Consider the following 16,805-nt stretch of genomic DNA (forward strand, 5'->3'; position numbering starts at 1 on the left):
ACCCATATTCCCGAAATAAAGCGAATATTGAAATAACCCGCGATCCCGAACGTTTTCGCACCGTTTTTGCATTAACATTTTGGTTCGCGGAACGAGAAAATCACTCGCTCTGATCGCCCCGAGCGAGAAATTGACTTAAACCAGATTTCCGTCATTAGCGACGCGGGCTACGATTTGTCGATTATCACCCCCGGCGAAGTATTCTATCTTATTGGTTTGATCGATAACTCATTAGTCAAATTTTCTCAGATATTAATCGCGCTCCGATATGGTGGGATAAATATAGTCGTTATAACGAGATGAATATACGATACGGGTCTGTGCACGTGGTCATTTAGATTTTCGGAAATCTGGAAACCTCAGTGCGCATTAAAGTAATTTCAACGAAAGATAAGCGATCGTGATTACAAGCAAAACGATAAAACTTGTTACAAAAACGCATTAGATATTCAATTAATATTTATTTGACGTTTAATTGACATTTAATTGATGTTTAATTGACGCGATGTTTAATCGACATGATTGACATTCGGAAAACAGAAAATGCATTTTCGTAATTAACAATGGCCTTTTGCATTCTCTCGCTTTTTCAATAAGAAAGAATCAATACGTGTTATTCAATATTAAAAGCCCTAGAAAACCTTTTTGTTACTCGAAAGCTAATACAAGTTTGAGTTCAATAAAACTGAAACAAAGAGACGTGAATGAGTTTTCGTTGTTCGTTTGAAAGCGACGATGCACTGAAATAGGTATACTCGAGGTAACCGTGTTAAAAATACGACGTCAAGGTATACTAGAATTTTCTTTTAGCTTGATGAAAGACTTAATAACTTATATTTTGCTCCGTATACAATTATATTTACCTCTTAAGAGCCCAGCAAACTTTTAATATTAATAATACTTTATATTTTAATTTGTTCGAAACAATTTTACACTTTTAAATTAAATACTTTAAAAAGTAGCTATTTTGTGATACACTCATAAATTATGATAATTATAGCAGATAACAAAATCAATCTTCCAGCAAAGTAAACAAGTATTGCATATGTATATATATACGTATCATATATATATATTTAACTTAATTTTATTCATTTTTATTTCTACTTATCACTTTGTTTATTCACGATTTGTCTTAATAAACAGTTTCACCTGACCTGATTCTTAAGGAGGATAAGTTAGACAAACATAAACACATAAATATTAATTTTACCGCCAACATCTCGGCCAACATGTAAAAATTTCCCGCGGGAGACTTTCGGCAAGAGATTTAAGACGGCTATGTTCTTTTTTTCAACCTCTACAATCTAAAATTTATGCTTCGAAAAATGATTTATGAATCGCAGGATTTCCGAAAAAAGAGTTATCGCCACACACGTTGACAGCGGTTTAGGAGAAGGGCGTAAATGCACTTAAGCGCGCATTCCACTGTCGTGGAATGTTTAATTAAACTTTGACGAGAACTTGGAGAATTCCAGACACTGCGGAGACAAACTGGAGGTCTCTATACGTCACACAATTTGCATCTTTCCAACGTACGTTGTTAAGATGATATTGGTTTTGAAATTTTATCCCATATTTATGTACGTGCAGCATCGTTTTATTTTTCTCAGAAGAATTGTTATTACGAAAGAACCTGATATTAGAATATTGAAAACATTACTTAGTCGTGAAAATTTCTTATCTTTACAAAGCACTTTTCAAAATACTTTTAAAAATACTTAAGAAAGACACGAAACAGTAAAAGATAAAAAAGAAACGTAGAAATAGTAAAAAGCTTATTCATTATTGTAATAAGTATATGTAAAAGCATGTACACACTATTAATTATTAATTAATTATCTACTAATGAGATTGCTAGTGCGACTAAGCATTAATATATAATAAGCATTAATTAATATTTGTTTAATGTTTTCCCGTTCGTTAGGATAATTGTTAATAACAGATTAATTAAATTACACGAAAATTAACATTAAGACATACGATATATGATGCATAAATGCATTTCTAAAGCATGAATTATCGCGTTTAAAAAAGTGCATTAGTAATTTTTATGCTTCACAAAATTGCATTTGACTTATTTTCCATTAAAAAAAAAACTTTTATGTACAGTACGCTATACGAAAGTATAAAATCTGAAATTTACATTTGAAACACAAAGCGTCACGTTTTCAACGAATAACGAAGTTATCTTCACGCAATTTCCGTTTAATTTCTTTTCCTCTCTTCCAAAGCTTTTCGAACGTGTGTATACGTCGTGACTTTGAATTACATATAAAAATGTTAAAATCTAGGCTATATAAACATTTAGGGCTCAAACAGAGCGTCGCGTTTCGAGAAGGCAGCGCGTATTTTCGCGCAATTTCCGCGTGTTTCGAGATTTCGTTTGGCCCTTTTCCCCGGTTTTCGAAGCGCAGAAGGATTGAATTGCTAAACCACCGACAATCAACCTCCCCGTTCAATGCGCATGTACGCCGTTGGCCACATCGACCTCTCCGCTTCTATAGCTATGTAGAGAAGCGCTTCAAGAGCGCAAGCGTGTTGGCCATTCCACGCGCCTGCTAACTACCTACGTCGAAATATCGGCAATCGCTCGGGTGCGGATCTGTGCGGATCAAAACGTGAATGAACAGCAGAACGCAGAGGCAGTGTAGCCGCGCAACCTATAACATCGTTCCCACTTTTTTACATGGAGAGATAACGCACGCGACGGTATACGTTGAAACAGCTCACCGCCGGCAGTCGCGAGCCAGGCGCGAGGCGCGAAGGCCAACGTTGAACGCGCGTGTCATGGTCTTCCTCTTATATAAGAGTGCCGTTGTGCCACGGAATTACACACGACAGTGTCAGTGCGTTCGTTCATCGCGGAGTGAGAACTCGCACTCGCGCGCTAGATAAACGCTCTCCGATATATCGTGTAATCGTGAAATCTCTCGCGACTAATTCGATGTCAAATTTACAAAATTAACTTTAAAATAAACATAATAATGTAAAGTGCGATGGACAACTGATTTTCCTTACATTTGTGTCAAATACATAACTCGACAAGGTAACTTACGATGAAAATATTCGTCTCATGCATCAGGAGAGAATCAATAAATTGAAGTGTTTATTTTTTAGAATCACATAAGTACTTTCGAAAACAGAAACTAATTTTATTGAAAAAAAGTAGATAAAGAAATTAAATAAAAATAATTAAAGAATTGAAAAAATACTTTTCTAATATGTTTCTTAATTAAATTCTTATATATATATATATATATATATATATATATATATATATACGAAGAGAAATATAAAGAATAAATCAAATTTCTTGAAATATAAAAATAATCTTATTACCTGTTAAAAAATTATATAATTAATAGCTCTTTATTTTATATTTAGCTAAATAATTCTGTTACAAAATGAAGAATTTTAAAAACAATTTCCTGATTTGGAACATTAAAACTTTTCTTTTTCTCAATGTATTTCAATTCATCCGGTATGTTTCGTTCCAGGAGGATTGCTTCACAGAAAAACGTTTTACAAGCGCCATCGGATCGATTGAGATATTATGCGGTGACGTGTCGTTGCAATACCATTTGAATCGCATTATTTGCGATACCGCTAACTGCTTCTTGAGATAACAAGTTAACCTGTCCCCATCGTGTCATATTACACAATTCTCGAGACCGTTAACTCACGTTGAGAACGCCGTAAAAAATGGGTGGCAGCGGACACAATAGAAGCATCTTTACATACGACACGTTGGTGCACGCGATATCCGGTGCAGCGGTGAGTGTATATTTTACACGTCATAGAAATCGTACTACACGCGTTACCCCATCGCCGTAGGATAACTTTTTGACATTTCGACATTTCAGGGTAGCGTCGTCGCAATGGCAGCCTTTTATCCTTTAGATACCGTTCGAAGCCGTTTACAATGTAAGCCGTACATTCGTGTCTATCGGACACATGACAAATCAATTATGTGCTCGTTTCCTCCGCGATGCATTGAAATGAAACATCAACAAGCAAGCCTTCAATTTCATTAAAATGCGATGTCACTCCCGTATGCTCGCATTAATAACTTTATGCTAAATGCACGCTATATCTTGTTTTCACTTTTAATTGTCGATATTTATGGCTGCAAGCGTGTGTTTTATAGGCGCATTTTTTATTCATGCGTTTACTCATTCAGACATCAATTTAAATGCATTTGTATGTCATCATGAATTGACACATAATTTCCGTGTCGAATTTAATATAATGAGAGACAAAGCAATAAATGATTCGTTTCAAACATATATAAAACTTGCTTTACGTTTTAAAAGAATAAATTTGTAATTTGTGTTAAAATTCAAGATAAAAACTTTATAAACATTTATAATTTTATCAGCCGCGTGGAACATTAAAAAGTCAGACTATATAGGTACATAAAAAATATAAATTAAAATACGCTACGTATATAAAATTCTATCTTGATTTTGAATTTAACACGAATTGATCATCGAAACTCGGTTTAATATGCAGGATATATATGTTATTTATATAAAAATATATATCTCGTGTTGTGTTATAAAATACTATAAAAAGTAGTTTCATTATTATTTCAAACGTTAACATGTAATATATACCATGTATATAATATATGTTCTGTATATTTTTTAGAAATTTGTGAAATAATATAAAGACGATAAGTTCATGTTATAAATTTTATAACGACGCGACGCGCGAAAGATAGAGACATATGAGTTTTAATGTTTCACGATAACCGTAAAGAATTAATGGTACTGCAATGCTTATGTCACAAATTATGTGACACGCATTTTATTTCTTATGATAATTATTCACAACCTTCATTTTCGCTTCATTCAATAATCTCTTAAGCAACCTGCTCTTCTGCTTACAGTGGAAGAAGGACGCCAAGCAAAAAACACATTGGCGATCATACGAGAGCTCATTGCGAAAGAAGGATCGTACGTATATATGCTTTGTTTAATATGTGTTTTCTTAAAGCAAACCCGACACGTGTCTCTAACAGATGAATGAAACGTCGTATACTTATAAATTACGACAAACCCTCGGACAAACCAGTTCAAGGAACCGCAGTCGAGAAACCAGTTTCTCTATTATTGACAAACTCTAGTATAAGCACGTGGATAAGAAATTATTTAATATTAATCCATATTACACCGTATTTTTAAAATGCATGTGGTATAACTTAACTGTTGTTAATTTTTTTTTCCAAGGTATACGCTGTACAGAGGTATCGTTCCTGTTCTGCAAAGCCTATGCGCGAGTAACTTTATTTATTTCTACACATTCCACGGCTTGAAAGAACTGAGAAGCAGAAGGAATCAAACAGCTGGTGGCGACTTGCTTATTGCATCAATCGCTGGTACCGTTTCTCAATAGAGTATATGTTTCACGTAATAAAATTCAACTTTTTCCGCAAATAATCAGAGCATTGAAATTTTTTTAGTTACAAGCAATTGAATAAATGTAGAAACTAACTAAAATAATATAAGCAATACTTGAATTATATTTCTCAATTTATTTAACATACTTTTTATCTATATGAAAAGAATTTGAATCGATGGTTTTTAGTAATAAAGATACGTAATTATATTAATAACACTGAAAGGTGTTAAATTATATAGGAAAATTAACAAATTGACACGAGAGAAACAATAAAAATAATTCACTCGAACTTCCCTTCAAGAAAATATAGACTCCGATTTAACGGAAAAAGTTTGCTAGGTGTAACATTGATGGAAACTCATGGCACACTATATCTATACATGTTCGTATCAGGTGTTATCAATGTCCTCACTACGACACCCCTGTGGGTTGTAAACACAAGATTGAAGATGAGAGGTGTTGGACTCCCTTCAGAAAGAAATAACAACGAATATACTACGCTGTACGGTACGTTAAAATTCCGTAAAATATTCAAATATTTATTTAGATGAGTGAGATAATGACGTTTTGATGTTAGTGCGCGAGTGAAAATTTCATTTTCGATTATTCTTGTATTTTCAATATTGACGGTTCCAATCACGCTTCATTTAAATATCAAACAATATCGTACATAACGATATTAATGCATCGCATATATCCATTGTTCGACGATACATGCATCATACCTGTCAACATGTGCCTTCACGAAAATATATTTCGTCATATGTCGCGAATTTATTTCATCACTTGAAACAATTGTGATATTCATAAGCATTGAGTTACCGCGGAAAATATCATTTTATGGAGATAATAATCAATTATAAATTTATCGCGTGCGTGACATTATCAATAAGATATAGAAAAGTTGTTATTCTTCTTCTGAATCGTATCTCATTATATCATAAAAAATGACGTATACATAAATTACGTACGCATATATACATATATTCGAGTGATAAAAAATTGTGTAAATAATGTATCAGAGACAAGTAACTTTCTGATGTCTGTGGTAAATAATTTTTTGTGACCCAGACAGAATAATTAATTTTCGATCGAAACTAATAAGTTCCCAAATTAAAGATATTTTCGAACGGGATTAGGGGATTAGGCTGCCTGCACAAGAATATTCGTAACACGTTACGTCATACGTTAAGTGCCAATCATTATATTTAGATCCGTACGTAAACTTGGACTTTGCAGGTCAACGCACAAAGAAGGACGTAACGTAACAAAAAATTACATTACGGATTTAACGTGTTACGGACGTTCTTGTGTTGACACTTAGTCTGCATTGTATTTGTTGTCACGTTATACCGCGTTTGCATCTATGTATATATAATATATTAATTGTTGGGCCTGTTTTCTAATGTCATCGCGTTTTACCAGACGGTCTCCTACACATATGGAAGTACGAAGGTTTGAGACAATTGTGGGCGGGCACGATGCCGAGTCTTATGCTCGTCGCGAATCCGGCCATCCAATTCATGACATACGAAAGCATTAAAAGAAGGATCATCGCATCCCTTGGCGGTGCTCAACCACCGGCATGGGTGTTCTTCGTTATAGGAGCGGCAGCGAAAACGGTTGCCACATGGATGACATATCCTTTGCAGCTTGTGCAAACAAAGTTGAGGGTATCGAACATTACTGACATTCTTAGTTTGTTTGAGAAAAAAATAAATTCTACCGAGAAAATACCACGCGATGTTCAAATTGCTGAACTATTGTAATTTCAGCATGGGGACAGATATCCTAATCTACCTCCAGATGCAGGCACGTTGCAAATACTATTTTACATTCTAAAGTAAGTACAGATAATATCACGTGAATATGTGATGTATTTATTTTACATTTTATCGTTGCAATTTAAATAAAAGTCGTATGAGTTGCAATTTTTATAAGAGTGATGTAAGAGTGTTAATTTTTGCACGCAGGAAGCAAGGAATAAGCGGTTTGTACAAAGGAATGGAGGCCAAACTTTTACAAACTACCCTCACAGCCGCTTTGATGTTCCTGGCTTACGAGAAAATCGCACGATTCGTTTTCCGAATACTTATGCACAAACCTTATCTCATCAGATAACGATTCATTCCCAATAACGATATTATTACGAAGCAAACTTAAGTCTTGAATCTTAAATCAAATTTTGTACATTCCTACGTATGTTATCTTCTTTGTATAATTCATGAACGAATATAATAAAATGGCATTGAATTTACTGTAGGTATCCAGTATGGTGAACAGCTTGTGATGTTTAAAAGAACGTATGTTAATCTTTCTTTTTTCAATATGTAACATATTTTCAGTAGACATATCATAATTTTATTTCAATAGACGCGCGCGTAATTTAAATTTCTATTAACCAAAAAATCCCTGTTAAATGGATAATCCGATATATTGAAGCCAATATATTATGTATATAGTTCTGAAATGTACCGACTGATTGAAAATCCATAGCATAGGTTATGTAAACTTGCAACCGTACCAATATATTTTAAAAAAGATATAAAAAATCACTCGAAAATTATAGTTAAACAAAGTGCAATCACGATATTTCGATAATCGAGTTAGCGTTGAAACGCGCATAACTTTTATCGAGTCCGACGACAACGTGTCAAAAAGAAACGGTTAATCGGGCAATAGAATTTGCAGAAATATATCCAAGAAAAATGTGACCGTAAGTACTCGCGTGAGATACTGGCGAGTTCACGAAAATCGCACCATCGTTTTCGGCCGCAATTTCGATACAAGTTGAATCACTTGGTGTTGCCGCTTTTGCAAACGCGTAAAGTAAATGCGGGACAGCAAGATGAAGGTGCGAAATATGTAAATATCACCACGCGTCGCGAATACTCCCGCAAGATCGATCGCAAGCGATCCGAGGCGATATTAAAACTTTTGACTAAGCTTAAAATACGCAAGTCATCGAAAAGTCAGTCAAGGTCTAACGATTGCATATCCGCGACTTTCAAGTAAGTAGTTAAAAAGAAAACATATACATTTTCATTATTGAAGATAAAAACTTAAAGCAGAATTAATGCATTACATTTCTTTAGCTTGATGAACGAAATATATATTCATGTTAATATTTTTTAAATACCTTAAGATATTCTTTCAGTGAGTTGAAATAGGTATTTCATACATTTACAATATTTTCACTATTACTATAGTCTTCAATTTGTTATAGCATTACAGTTTTCCATTTGTATTAAATTTATCAAAGAAATACGTCAGTAAATAAAAGATAATTTATAATGATAACAAAGATCGAATTTTAATTGCAGCATTAGTCATGCTGGAGACACGATGAATCCATCATTGCGTCGCAATACGTGCGAAAATGCGGTCAATAAAGAACCAATCGGTTCGACGGTTGAAACGACAAGTAAACCGGAATCAAAAACCCCGGTTATATCCTATAATTACGAGGCGGCAATTAGTCAGCCCGACATTCCCATATACTCAAAAATCGACAATAATACGCAAAAGGCGAGTTGGTCAGAGCCCAGCGGTGAATCGTCGGCGCCGACCCAGAAAAGAAACCTTCATGTTTGTGGGAAAGCAGGCGTAACTACTAAAAAAAGAGGAATTGTTTTTAAATCGAAGGTACAAGCAAAAAAAGTTGCGAAAACTCGTCAGTCGATCTACAACGTCGCCGAGATTAAAAAGGAGTCGATACCTTCCGCGGAAATTATTCGAAACGTCGAAAATTATGGGCAGGAAATTAGCGACAGCATTATTACGAATCGCCAAACGCCGTCTAATCTTCACCAAGTTTGTTCCAATAGAATCTTTCTCTTCGCTATACTAATTTTGCAATTAATTTTTGTAATATTTAGAAGAATTTGGTGCATTCTCGAAACGTTCCAAAAACGTCAGGAATCGCAAAAAATGACGAAAAGCTTGCGAACAAAGCTGTCGGTGTATTTCAAGAAAATTCTGATAAAATTGATAGAGATAGAAGATTGTGTATCCCTCAAAATAAGATCAGCAAAATTCCACGCATAAAACTTCCGATGAAACCGAATTCCTTTCATCAACATATACATGGAGAATCTCGCATTTATCCGGTATAATTACATATTTATTTGATCAAGCAAAGAATTAATTTTTTAGTACGAAATCTTTAAATAATTTTAATTAATAGAATCCAAAATTATCAGCGTGGAATGAATTAAAGTGTTCCACAGATATGAAATCGTCCACGGACAATGAAGAGGAAAAGTTGATATTCGAGTACGTGAGTAAAGTAAAAAAAATAATTATAACTTGTATCGACAAGCTAATTGCATATCATAAGTTAATGATCATTAAATGCTTATTCTTACATTTATGTATAAAAAATATAATCAGATCTCTTTTAAATGTAAAAAAGTGGTTACTAAATAATCTTTAGTTATAAGTATTAATGACTATTTTGTTGGATAATTATTTATTTTTATCCTATTGATACAATAAATATATATCTCGTTTGTACAATTTGCAGTATAATCAAATAATTTAAATCGACACGTATAACATGTTAATAAAATTGAAAAACAGTTCGAACAGGGAACCTTGGAACGCAGTGAACTATCAACAATTAAAAACCAAGAACATCTTACCAACCGTCCATGAAAATTCGTAAGTCAAGTCTTTCAAAAGATAGATATATTTGTTATTTTACACGTTAAAAAATTTTATCAACAATTCAAGTGAAATACTTTTCGCTTAGGAATCTTTGGTGTCTCGAAAAAAGTTCAGAGATGGATGCTGATGAGGAATTCGAGGGAGATTTGCCGACACCGAAGGAATCGCCGAGTATTACAGGCGCTGGCGACGATCCGCGCTCCGTCACATTGTTAAAAAGCTTAGCGTTAAAATGCGAATGTCGATCGTGCAATGATCATAAATACGCGTCTACCGTTCGCGTTGATCAACGCACCGAGACCGAATCGTGGAGTTCTCCCGAAATGGAAAGCGCGAGAAAATGGTAAAAAGAAAATATATTTATTTTTCGCGAGATGCAAAAAATCCTCGATTTTTAAATTAAATTCTATGTTTAATTAAACTCTGTGTTTAATTATGTTCAAACAGTCATATATATATACATATACGCTGTAATTTATACGCAGGAAATCAATGAGGCATCGTAAATCTGTCAATGTGAGTTCCGAGGATTTGGACTCGTCGGATTATAACGCTATTAATTATGGTGACGGCAAGATGAATAAAAAGGATAATGGGTCAAATCTTGCGAGTCATAATACGAAACCATCCTCGATAGTTAATCGCACAAGAATGAAAACTCATCGAACGACCAGTTTCTCTTTTTTTAATGTCTTTTTCGATATTGTTTTCTGGCCTTTCGTTTTTCTTCGTCCAAAACAATGATACACGCAACAATATTGTATCGTCAATATTTTGATTCACCATAAGTAATATTTTTCCATAACAATGAACAGAGAACAACAATAGGAAACATCTTTGAAATAATTTATAGAAAAGCATATACATAAACTTAATTTAAATCATTTATAAAAAAAGACTCGGATTTATTATTAAAGATTTATCGTTATATCGTATTTATATTCTTGTTAGTTTTTCTTTACTTATCGGTTTAATAAGATAAAATTCTTGAGAAATGCATATAATAAATTGCGCAGGCAGGTCATATAATAATTTTCATTATTACAAAATGCAATTATTTTACTCACCAATCGTAGTTGCAACGAAGACACACACAGCATGAAGTTCCAATCTCTCCCGATTCTCGAAGATTACTCCTCGGATTATTCCAATAGATCTCGTTATAGAGGCACAAAGCACCGAAATCACAATATCACAATCGTAGTAATTAAACACGGAATTGGATAGGTTTTTTTATTAAATGCAAAAGGCGCGCGTCTAGAATTTGGTATCAATCACATATACTTGAAATGCCAAAAATCCGCCCCTGACTGATTCTATGCGCACAATACAATGAGACTGCATGCTCAATATGTTCCTCAACACATCTGACACTATGCATTTGTCATCATGCAACATTTCTTCTCAATAACTCGTAATTCGCGAATATATAATACGTTATTAATTTTTATAAGCGCGGCGGCCATAGCATTAATCGCAATAATTTTTCACACTCATAATGCAGAGAATAATTATTCCTTATTATAAATCTTATCAATCGCTACAGAAATAAACATTACTTATAATTATTATATATGAATGCGAATATTATACGTGCTTATTCACGCAGATAATTTTTAATCAATCACAGCACTAACTGAAATAAATTTAATTTACAGAGCAGATGTTAGCAGTGACCACGGCTAATAAAGAAAATTTCATCGCAATCTCTGCTAATTACTACAAAAAAGTACCCTTATCTACTTCGCATACCAATATATACTACTTCATTCATATAATTTCACGAATATAGCAACGCAGCGTTAACTTGAAAATAATTTCACGCTTCCAATCTACGAAACAGTCATCAGCAATGATTGTGGCTAATAAAAATTATCGCAATCACCGCCAATTATTACAAATAAGAATACCATCAATTACTACACGTACAAACGCAGCATATTAATTTATGCATATATATAATCTCACGAAATTAGCAATCTCCTAACGTTAATTAAAATGATTTCATAGTTCTACTATACATATAAAAATACCGCATGTTACTTCATGCATATAATCTAAGGACGTAAGCATAACATTATTGCGATATTTCGCGGTTTTATTTTACAATACAATTACTAGTGGTGATCGTGGCTAACGTAGAAAAATAATCACGATTACTATACTATAATTACTGTACAAACATATAAAAAAATACTATCTCTTGATTACTATATGTAAAAATCGCCAATTACTATCTACGTAAGTAGTGCACTTTTTAATTCAAGCATGATCAGCCCGATAAAAAAATCCTACGATTGACGCTACAGTCGCACGGCGCTAAGTTGACGGATCTCTGATTGACAGGACCATTATTTTCGTCACTACCGGAAGCTCCACGTATATCTTCGCGTCATACTTTTTCCGATTGACTCAAAATTATAACCCAAGTGCAATAATGCAAACAATTGTCGATAATTATGGCGCTTACTATGCGGTTACGCGTCAACTACGATCGCGAGAATCGCGAATCTCTCGCGTGCTCGCGTCGTCAAAGATGTAACGCACACTATACCCGTGGCGGATTTTTCATCAGACGCACGTCCAGGACCTCGCTGTCACAGGGATTTCCAAACCAAATTGGGATCAGAGGCCATAGAACGCCAAAATTCACTGATTCACTGATACAATAACGACTCGCCGATTCACCGGCTCACGCACGTCCACTGATACTCACTCGTTCGTGATGCACGGCGTTTAGCACGTCACAGCACATATCCGACACATTTCGCGGAACAGTCGCGATAATCTCTCCCGCGCGAGATTCATTATTGCGGCATAGACCATCACTTTACGCGCCAAAGACCGCCAGAAACACGGAGCGATCGGAGCCACGACTCCACTAGCCATTGCGACGCTGTACGCTGTACGTTAATCGTCGGCGTCGCTTTCGAAGTTCGAGGATCGCAATTTCACCCATCGATATATCTCGAGGCGGGAGCGAGCCAATAGCGTTGCGACGTGACGAGTCGAGGGTGGCGCAGGGTGCCACCGGGGGCCATCTTGGTTGTCGGCAGAGAGAGGCCAATCCGGGCCTTTTTTTCCCGTGGAACAGTCGAAAGCTCCTTTACGTACACTACCGCCACTCGCCACTACACATTGCAGGAGACCCGTCAAATCACAACCGGGAGGAGCGGGAGGCCCGGGTGATACGTACGAGCGTCCAGCGCGTACGGCACTCGTTTATTGTAGTCGACACGAGAAGAAACAGAATATTCGGCGTACATTCAGCTTGCAACACACACACACGCGCGCACTCTGTAACCGGAGGATTTCTTTTCGTTGAATTTCGTTCACGATTTTATTTACACGAGCGACCCGCGCGACTCGTACCGACCGACCGTAACGTCTCGCGGCTTGCGCGCGTCGCGCGGCGAGTCGAGCCGGGAGCGCCCGAGTTCGGCCGAATCACGTTCGGCCGCTCTCGCCGCCCGCCGGCGTCGCAGCGCAGGTCGCTGGGTCGCAGCACTCGGCACTCGGCAGTCGCGACCGTTGAATGAATCCGCCGATTTCGGAGCAGCCGCGCGGACGATCGTTTCCATCGGCGAGACGGCCTTGCTACTTGTTTTCGTCGACGCTCGGAATACCGTTACCCGCGCATGAATTTCGGACAGGTGTCAAGTGTTTGTGCTCTGTGCTTCGTGTCACGAATGCTGTTATTCGGAACGCGCGCTTGCTCGTGCGATTGGCATTCCTGCATGCTCGTCGCTCGTCGTTTCGCTCGCTCGCGCGACGTATCGCGAATCGTGTTGTGTTTTGAACGTGCTGTGCCGGAATTGTCGTGCGATTATCCCCCCCCCCCACCCGATTCTTTTCGAAGAGCGGAAAGAGAGGGCCGAGTGACAACGTGAAATCACTCGTCTGCGTCTCTTTCGAAGTTTTGAAAATTTCGCCCATCGATATATCTCGAACCGGGAGAGAGCCAATCGCCGAGCGGCGTGTAAGCGTACTTTATGCCCGATCTACAATAGCTGTAGTAAGCTGTAGTAAGCCTCAAGATGTAAGAAATTGACCAATCACAGTCGATTATTCTCCTCACATTCGCCTGTAATTGGTCAATTTCTTACAGCTTGAGGCTTACTACAGCTATTGTAGATCGGGCATTAATCGATCGAAATTTACGGGCGCAACCCGTCTCGTCTTCTCCGCCTGACCTGGCCTAACCTCGTTTCGTACGCTGACAACTGACAACGCTGACGCTGACAACATGGATGTCGATACAGCGAGTGATAATACGTCCATCGATGACAAGATAGACGACTTTTGCGAAAATCCTACGCGAGATGCGTTAACGGAGGGTCTCATGAGCCTCCTGAAACCTACGGTGGACCAGCTGGATGACAGAATTCGCGCTACGAGGTAACCGCAATTATTTCCTTTCGATTCGTTGCAGGGCGCATGAACGAACGATAGATTTTCCTTCAATTTCACTGTCATACTTTGTGCGTTTATCGTGTCTGCGATTCTTTTGCGGAACGTAGTAATATTAAACGAACGTTTAATGTCTGCTTTTGTTGATTCGTCTATTTGTTTTTTGTTCGAAATTATGTTGCGTGCAAATATCAAGACGAGTTTATTGGGTTTATATGACTATTCTTTTCTGGGTAGGATATGCCAAATTGAGCTGAAGCAACGGATTGAGACCTTAACGGAGGAACTTCAGAGGATCGACGAAGCATTGCGGTATCCGCTAGACGCAGACTCCTATGTAAAAAAACTTGTCAACGCTAAGCATAAGATCACCATTGTTAGCAACATCTTGCAGACCACTCAAGAGCGCTTGAACAAGGTGCATCAAGCTGTCGAGAAGAGCACTGCCAAACGAAAGACGCTCTTAGATAATAGTTCCACGTATAACGGCGTAACTGTTGAAGCGGACAAAGAAGAGTCAGCTAAAGCGGGGACTGATAAGCAGCAATAATTTCTGATATTATTAATTGTATAATTGATAAGATATCGTGACCAAATTGTTACTGAAAGATTACTTATACTTTATATAAGTTTTATATAAGAACTTATTACATTTTTTCTTACAAGTTATGGAGACCCCGATAGTTAAATTGTCTGATGAGGAGCTCGAAACAGTTTATGAGCCTTCTGAAGATTCGTATCTTTTAATAGATGCTTTGGAAGCAGATTTAAAGATTCTGCGTACTACGAAGCCAAGGATTTGCTTGGAGATAGGTAGTGGCTCTGGTATAGTTATCACAGCTTTAGCAATGGCGTTAAAGAGACATAATGTTCACTTTGTTGCAATTGATATAAATCCTGATGCATGTAAGGCCACGAAAAGAACTAGTCTGGTTAATTCAGTCGATGTAGACGTACTTCAAATGAATTTGTTAGATTGCGTACAAATTAAATATACATTTGACGTTATTTTATTCAATCCCCCGTATGTAGTTACAGAATATAAGGAAGTGTTAGATGATAGACTTGTATTCAAGACTTGGGCAGGTGGCAAAAATGGTAGACAAGTTATGGAACAGGTATTCGCTACGATTCCCGAAATCTTGTCAGATACAGGCTTGTTTTATTTAGTTGTTGTCAAACAAAATGATCCTGAATATATCTTGAGTGTTTTTCAAAAATTGAATATGTCTGGTGAAATTGTTCGTGAACGTAAAATAAGAGGAGAGCATTTGTACGTTTTACGTTTTCATAAAATCAAAAAAATGAGAAGTTAACATTACGCGTAATATCCATAGGACATTTTAAAAGTTTCTAATTCTATGAGAAGAAAAAGAAAGCATTATTATTTCATTAATCATATGCTAAGTCTAATTAATATTCATGGTGATTAACTGCAGGTATTTAAATCATATTAGCTTGCACTTTTTGTAGATAACTATAATATTTGTATTATTTGTAAACTACTGTTATGTAATATATAATTGCAATTAATACAGGTATAACAGAGTGTATTGTCTAAAATAGAGACTTTCTCTAATCAGAGTTTGGTCAACTTGACAGTTCTGGCAAAACTCTGCGAGAGAGAAGGATATAAGAGAGAAAGAGGAAGCGATATACATTCGTATCGCTTTCTCTTTCTATTTCTCTGCTTTTGCCAAGAAATGGCGAACCAATCGAAAGTTGCTACCGTATGACCAGACTTTGATTAGAGGGACTTTAGTTTAAAACAATACTGATATTCCTTATCCACATGCTTTTATTATATCTTTAGCAGTAATTGTTCGTTTAAGATAATGAAAAAGGCCATTTCTTTTTTACAAATATCATAATTTATTTTCGAATACTTAAGATTTACATTATGCTGATATTATTGTAAAATATCGCAATAAATACCACATTGCATCGATATTCAAGCATTACGCAAAATGAGCACTCTCGTTATTCGAGGACTGCACGAGTAGCTTGTTAGATATTTATAAATTAATAAGTAAAATATGGCTACTTCTCTGTTCTGCCATCGAGCAGAATAAGTTTTCTGTTTGAATGAAAATAACGTTTTATAAAAATCTATTTATAAATATTAAAAGCAACAAGCTGAATAAAATTTCTGCTGTTTGCAACTGTTGAATAACAGCTATTTTAAATATTTTAGGATGTTTTCTTTCGACGTTCAGCAATTTCTTCGTGGTTGAATGATTACGAAGCGATAAGATAATTCTCTTACTTTAAGTTATTTGATTACTGGCACGCGCTCGTCATTTTCTACGTATCCCTTCTGG

The 16,805-nt window shown here is 36.2% G+C and overlaps 4 protein-coding genes across 4 annotated transcripts; all 4 read left to right on the forward strand.

The window, feature by feature from the left end:
• Positions 1 to 2,546: 2,546 nt before the first annotated feature.
• Pmp34 (Peroxisomal Membrane Protein 34) lies at positions 2,547 to 7,668 on the forward strand. Its single transcript, XM_077398649.1, has 9 exons — positions 2,547 to 3,049; positions 3,501 to 3,777; positions 3,867 to 3,927; positions 4,895 to 4,961; positions 5,235 to 5,383; positions 5,800 to 5,913; positions 6,832 to 7,079; positions 7,182 to 7,249; positions 7,380 to 7,668. The coding sequence occupies exons 2-9, from the start codon at positions 3,706 to 3,708 to the stop codon at positions 7,525 to 7,527; spliced, it is 927 nt and encodes a 308-aa protein (XP_077254775.1). The 5' UTR covers positions 2,547 to 3,049; positions 3,501 to 3,705; the 3' UTR covers positions 7,528 to 7,668.
• Positions 7,669 to 7,812: 144 nt separating this feature from the next.
• LOC143893374 (uncharacterized) lies at positions 7,813 to 11,062 on the forward strand. The gene is made up of 3 exons (XM_077398654.1): positions 7,813 to 10,068; positions 10,160 to 10,417; positions 10,560 to 11,062. Exons 1-3 carry the CDS (start codon positions 9,965 to 9,967, stop codon positions 10,816 to 10,818), a joined length of 621 nt encoding a protein of 206 aa, XP_077254780.1. The 5' UTR covers positions 7,813 to 9,964; the 3' UTR covers positions 10,819 to 11,062.
• Positions 11,063 to 14,212: 3,150 nt separating this feature from the next.
• Snapin (SNAP associated protein) lies at positions 14,213 to 15,034 on the forward strand. The gene is made up of 2 exons (XM_077398509.1): positions 14,213 to 14,472; positions 14,722 to 15,034. Exons 1-2 carry the CDS (start codon positions 14,321 to 14,323, stop codon positions 15,032 to 15,034), a joined length of 465 nt encoding a protein of 154 aa, XP_077254635.1. The 5' UTR covers positions 14,213 to 14,320.
• A 118-nt stretch (positions 15,035 to 15,152) lies between these two features.
• Hemk2 (HemK methyltransferase 2) lies at positions 15,153 to 16,729 on the forward strand. The gene has a single exon (XM_077398508.1). It carries the CDS (start codon positions 15,153 to 15,155, stop codon positions 15,798 to 15,800), a length of 648 nt encoding a protein of 215 aa, XP_077254634.1. The 3' UTR covers positions 15,801 to 16,729.
• Positions 16,730 to 16,805: the final 76 nt, after the last annotated feature.

The sequence above is a fragment of the Temnothorax americanus genome, unplaced genomic scaffold, assembly GCF_048541705.1.
Source record: "Temnothorax americanus isolate GAGA-0224 unplaced genomic scaffold, ASM4854170v1 Scaffold12, whole genome shotgun sequence".
In the NCBI taxonomy this organism is placed as follows: domain Eukaryota; kingdom Metazoa; phylum Arthropoda; class Insecta; order Hymenoptera; family Formicidae; genus Temnothorax; species Temnothorax americanus.

Bases quoted from the DNA above. Each gene is read 5' to 3' on its own strand.
- Hemk2 (XM_077398508.1), top strand. From the start codon at position 15,153: ATGGAGACCCCGATAGTTAAATTGTCTGATGAGGAGCTCGAAACAGTT.
- Snapin (XM_077398509.1), top strand. From the start codon at position 14,321: ATGGATGTCGATACAGCGAGTGATAATACGTCCATCGATGACAAGATA. The intron at 14,473-14,721 runs GTAACCGCAATT...TTTTCTGGGTAG, and splicing joins GACAGAATTCGCGCTACGAG to GATATGCCAAATTGAGCTGA.
- Pmp34 (XM_077398649.1), top strand. From the start codon at position 3,706: ATGGGTGGCAGCGGACACAATAGAAGCATCTTTACATACGACACGTTG. The intron at 3,778-3,866 runs GTGAGTGTATAT...TCGACATTTCAG, and splicing joins ACGCGATATCCGGTGCAGCG to GGTAGCGTCGTCGCAATGGC. The intron at 7,250-7,379 runs GTAAGTACAGAT...TTTTGCACGCAG, and splicing joins ATACTATTTTACATTCTAAA to GAAGCAAGGAATAAGCGGTT.
- LOC143893374 (XM_077398654.1), top strand. From the start codon at position 9,965: ATGTTAATAAAATTGAAAAACAGTTCGAACAGGGAACCTTGGAACGCA. The intron at 10,069-10,159 runs GTAAGTCAAGTC...CTTTTCGCTTAG, and splicing joins CCAACCGTCCATGAAAATTC to GAATCTTTGGTGTCTCGAAA. The intron at 10,418-10,559 runs GTAAAAAGAAAA...ATTTATACGCAG, and splicing joins ATGGAAAGCGCGAGAAAATG to GAAATCAATGAGGCATCGTA.